At 42.5% G+C, this 5,771-nt stretch overlaps 1 protein-coding gene across 1 annotated transcript; it reads left to right on the top strand.

Annotated features, from left to right (window-relative positions):
• The first annotated feature begins 3,330 nt into the window (after positions 1–3,330).
• On the top strand, positions 3,331–4,884 carry LOC135538279 (stonustoxin subunit beta-like). Its single transcript, XM_064964193.1, has 2 exons — positions 3,331–3,340; positions 3,517–4,884. The coding sequence occupies exons 1-2, from the start codon at positions 3,331–3,333 to the stop codon at positions 4,071–4,073; spliced, it is 567 nt and encodes a 188-aa protein (XP_064820265.1). The 3' UTR covers positions 4,074–4,884.
• Positions 4,885–5,771: the final 887 nt, after the last annotated feature.

Raw genomic sequence — 5,771 nt, 5'->3', positions numbered from 1 at the left:
TGGACTAAATCTGGAATTTATCACTCATTGCTCTGACGCTAAAAACCACTACTGGAGGCGCTCTGGAGCCTCTTCGAATGGGAACACACACACAACCAATTTGAATGTAGCAAAGCAGTCTGGTTGTAAAATTCTGTTTGCACAGTTGATATATAGAATTCAACAGCAAAGTAATTCTATATTAGATTCCTCACAGCGGGGCGTCGTAAACGTTGTGTCTTTGCTATCATTAAACTGAAGACTTATCAAAGATTCTATGTAATTAGTTACTCGATTAAACTGAATAATCATGTAACTGTAATTAACTAGGATGTTGGGGCGCCAAGGAAAGTATTCAGATTACAAAGTTATATAATTTCCCAATATAACCTTTCAGATATTTTCATATCTGATCAATAGTCTTCTGATTGATTTTATTTTACCTCACGTTAGTCTCATTCCAAACGTCGTAAATTGTTGGTTATCTGCACGAACCGAGTCTTCACTATGAGTCATCCATACATCAATTGTCTTAAATCATTTATTTATTACTAACTAAGTAATTCACAGAAATGCATAAACAAACAGTAAATGTGGTTACATGTGGTGATAGAATGAGCCCTAGTGGGCTGAACCAACATGTGGTGATAGAATGAGCCCTAGTGGGCTGAACTGACATGTGGTGATAGAATGAGCCCTAGTGGGCTGAACCGACATGTGGTGATAGAATGAGCCCTAGTGGGCTGAACCAGCATGTGGTGATAGAATGAGCCCTAGTGGGCTGAACCAGCATGTGGTGATAGAATGAGCCCTAGTGGGCTGAACCAGCATGTGGTGATAGAATGAGCCCTAGTGGGCTGAACTGACATGTGGTGATAGAATGAGCCCTAGTGGGCTGAACCGACATGTGGTGATAGAATGAGCCCTAGTGGGTTGAACCGACATGTGGTGATAGAATGAGCCCTAGTTGGCTGAACCAACATGTGGTGATAGAATGAGCCCTAGTGGGCTGAACCAACATGTGGTGATAGAATGAGCCCTCGTGGGCTGAACTGACATGTGGTGATAGAATGAGCCCTCGTGGGCTGAACTGACATGTGGTGATAGAATGAGCCCTAGTGGGCTGAACCAGCATGTGGTGATAGAATGAGCCCTAGTGGGCTGAACCAACATGTGGTGATAGAATGAGCCCTAGTGGGCTGAACCGGCATGGCAGCTTGTTAGACAAGAGGGGAGTGGGGGGTTTTACCAAGAAGTCACTACAGAGTTAATTATAACAATTAAAATGCAAATCCTTTACACATGAACGCTCACTCATTCGGGAACAATTGCAATCAATATATATATTTACGCTCAGTGTGTGGTGAAAAGTCTTTCTTTTGTAGAATTGTCCCTCTCTCTCTCTGTCTTGGTTAGAGGGGATAGTTCAAAGTGACATTAATTATAGAATGGATGTTTCGGCAGTTGTCGTTCTTCGCGTTCAATGATACCGAATTCCTAGTAATTAGTATCAAAGACTTGTTCTTATTCTGTCAGTATCAATAGTCTAAGAGTTTAACAATGTGGTATGGTTAAAAGATTCTACAACCTTTGTCCTCCCCTAAGTTGGGTTTTATTCGGAATGGCAGAAAAGGGCTGTCCCAGGATGTCTGACCCTAACTGGGCTCAGGGGCGGTCCTCTGATTTTAGTTCAAATCAAAAGGGAATTGTATTTTTCTTCATTAAACAGACCAAAATCATATTCCACAATTATACAAACAGTATCATACTCACTCATTCATCTTATACAACAATTAGATGTAACCCTCATATCTGAGGCTATTATATAAACAGCGTTATGGTAATGTGCCCACACCGTCTCTCTTGAGCTTCCCAAGTTGTGACAAACGGACCAGTTCGTAGCTGGATTCTTCACCGATCTTTTACACTTTCTCTGGAACATGAAATTTGTTCGTACCTCAAGTTCTGTGAGGTGGAAGGATTTCCTTTGTCTCCATGAAAAACCTCTCTCTATAACTGTGTGTCCATGAGGTCTTCTCAGGAATTTACGACCACTGACCACAGCAGTCTGGTTGTAGAAGCAGAGAGCGGGGGATGGTGCTCGCTGTACTCAAAGAGGGCAACGTCATGACACAGTTTAAGTCACCTAGCAGCACTAGCTCTGAAGATAGATGGGGGGCAATCAATTCATATATGGGGTTCAGGGCACAGCTCAGGGCAGAGGGTGGTCTATAGCAAGCTGCGACAGTGAGAGACTTGTTTCTGGAAAGGTGGATTTTAAAAGTAGAAGCTCGAATTGTTTGGTTACAGACCTGGATAGAAGGACAGCATTTTTTTAACTGCAGTCAATACTTTGATCATTAGTCATTTCTAATAATGATACAATATTTAATTTATGAATAGATATGGCAGGTTTCAGGACACTGATATATCTGAATATGTTGAAAAAATATACTGCCACTATTTTCACCACCAAAGAATAGCAGTGTGATTTTATTATGATTTGACTCTTTGCAGGCTGTCAGGCTGTCTAGTCACAGAGGAAGGCAGTGCTTCTCTGGTCTCAGCTCTGAGGTCAAACCCGTTACACCTGAGAGAGCTGGATCTGAGCTACAATCACCCAGGAGACTCAGGAGACAGACTGCTCTCTGCTAGACTGGAGGATCCACACTGCAGACTGGAGAAACTCAAGTATGTAGAGGGTTTATGTCAATGTTCATATCAGACATGTTGGACCTATCAGGCTGGTTAAGACACAGTCTGACCACCACTTGGACAAAGTTATATGCTGACTGTGTGGGTAAGTGTCCTGTCTGTATGTGGACAAAGTTGTGTGTGTTCAGTGTTCAGTGAGTTCAGTGCAGTATAAACTTGGACAAAGTACTTTCCTCAACTTAGCTCCCAGCAGAGGACAACGTTGCCTCACCTCTATTACCATCCATGGGTAGATCTCCTGGCATACCACAGTGTGTGTGTGTGTGTGTGTGTGTGTGTGTGTGTGTGTGTGTGTGTGTGTGTGTGTGTGTGTGTGAGTTCAGGTGTATCCCTCAATGACTGTCTGTTCTTCTGCTTACCGCTACAGTGTGGGACATGGTGGAGAGAACAGAATGAAACCTGGACTTAGAAAATGTGAGTGTTGACTGCTGTGAAGAATATGACTAATTAATTCAAGTTAAGTCAAAGTCAAAGACCACCATCATTACTTACTTGGTCGTATTAAATATCAGCTGTAGTTCTACAGAAACAGAAATCAGGGACACCAAAGTTTACAAAGAGTTGCTTTGACAATGTGTGTGTGTGTGTGTGTGTGTTACGTTAGGAATGTGTGTTCAGGATGTGTGTGTGTAATTAATGGGAATAAGTGTGTTTTATTTACCAGACAGTATAACATATGATCATTTAACAAGTCCCAAGTTACCTTAACTTCTCCTTTTGATACCTAGAAACATCTACATTAAATGAATTAGTGAAAAGTGAGTTAACATTCTAATGTGAATGATGATGATTTCTAATATTGTGTCTGGTTTCATCCATCAGATGTCTGTGATCTCACACTGGACCCAAACACAATAAACAGACACCTCTCTCTGTCTGAGGAGAACAGAAAGGTGACATGTAGGAGAGAGGAGCAGCCGTATCCTGATCACCCAGAGAGATTTGAGGTCTGGGAACAGGTGCTGTGTAGAGAGGGTCTGACTGGGCGCTGTTACTGGGAGGTAGAGTGGAGTGGGAGTGGGGCTGTTATAGGAGTGACATATAAAGGAATCAACAGCAGAGGAGGGGTTAAGAACTGTTGTCTTGGATACAATGACAAGTCCTGGAGTCTGTTCTGCTCTGACAACAGTTACATTGCCTGGCACAATAATAATCCCACTACCATAGACGTCCCCTCCTCCAGCTCCCACAGAGTAGGAGTGTATCTGGACTGGCCAGCCGGCACTCTGTCCTTCTATAGAGCCTCCTCTGACACACTGACCCACCTGTACACATTCACCTCCAAATTCACTGAGCCCCTCTATCCAGGGTTTAGGATTGATTATGACTCCTCAGTTTCTCTGTGTCAGGTAAAAACTTTATTTTTTTTGAATAATTAAATAATGAAATAATAACACACACTGGACACACCTGACTCACACACACTCACTGGATACACACACACACACGCTGGACACACACACACAGAACACACGCATACACAGACACCCATACACACTGGACACACACACACACTGGACACACACACACACTGGACACACACACACACACTGGACACACACACACACTGGACACACACACACACTGGACACACACACACATACACACAGTCACGGATACAGGTATCCTGTGTGTGTATCCTGTGTTCTTTTCTCTCCTTCTCTCCTCACAGGTGAAAATCATCACTCCCCAATCAGTCACCAATCATCAATCAGAAGACACACCTCCTCCTGTTTCCTACCCTATCACAGTTCCTTTCCCTTGGTTTAAAAACCCCATCAGTTGTTTGCTCTAGAGCTCAATCTCTCTGTAAATGCCATGTCTTTAGGTCTCTCTGTTTCACGCTCTCTTTATGTATTGAGCTATCTTTTGTTTGAGCACCTCCATAGCACTTTGTCCTCACCTGTGAGTATTGTTTTGGTTATGGTGTTTGTTTGCTGGTGGGAAAAGGGGGAACCAAGACAAGTCGCCCATGGGCATACACTACCCGTAGGTAAACTTTGTTAAATACACTAGTTAGAACTGGGTGGACCACCCACTGTATTTTTGGTTAGTTAGCTGTTAAAGTAGGCTAGTCTAGCTTCGGGGTGTTTGAATAATTCTTTTTTCTTTCCTTGGGTCCAGCTCAGCCCCTTTTCCTGCTCCCCCCATTACCGTGTGTTTTATTAATAAACCCTGAGTTTGACGGTAGATTTCAGTTGTCGGTGTTATTTCGTTCTCACAATTATAATTTGCACGAGTTCTGTTACGGGTCTCATTACCATCCCCCCCTGCCAAAAGGGATTCGTAACACTGTCTAACAGTTATCCTGTATCCTGTCTAACCATGTATCATTACATCCTGTCTAACCATGTATCATTACTGTTGTTCCTGTATAACCATGTATCATTACTGTTGTTCCTATCTAACAGTTATATTGTGTCCTACCTAACCAGTGAACGTGTGGCTGTGACCATCCTGTCAATGCCTGTCCTGGTGATTCATTTTACATTTTAGTCATTGAGCAGACGCTCTTATTCAGAGCAATGTACAGTTGGTCCTGGTGACTCCTTATTCATAAAGGCAGTGTCTCAGAGATTATCTAGGATCAGGTCCCCCCTCTCCATGTAATCTGATTCGTTATGATCTAGGATCAGGTCCCTCCTCTCCATCTAATCTGATTCATTACGATCTAGGATCAGGTCCCTCCTCTCCATGTAATCTGATTCATTATGATCTAGGATCAGGTCCCCTCTACATGTAATCTGATTCATTATGATCTAGGATCAGGTCCCCCCTCTTCCATGTAATCTGATTCATTATGATCTAAAAGGCTAAACTGATCCTAGATCATCTCTCCTACTCTTTATGAATACTGCCACAGGTGACTCCTCAAGATGAGGCTCATGATTTATAAGTTATATTCTTTAAGAATCAATTAGTATCATTCATTGAACTGCTTTTCCATGAACAGATCTGTGAGGTCTTAATTTAACGGTTCTATATAGACCTTGTGGTCATTTTAATGGGGTTGAACATCCATCCCATCAGATTGTGTAAAGGATTTTATGAGTTCAGGAAAATAGTGACTTGGAAGC

Source organism: Oncorhynchus masou, unplaced genomic scaffold (assembly GCF_036934945.1).
Source record: "Oncorhynchus masou masou isolate Uvic2021 unplaced genomic scaffold, UVic_Omas_1.1 unplaced_scaffold_9356, whole genome shotgun sequence".
Lineage (NCBI taxonomy): Eukaryota > Metazoa > Chordata > Actinopteri > Salmoniformes > Salmonidae > Oncorhynchus > Oncorhynchus masou.
This window is presented reverse-complemented; position numbering and strand designations above follow the sequence as displayed.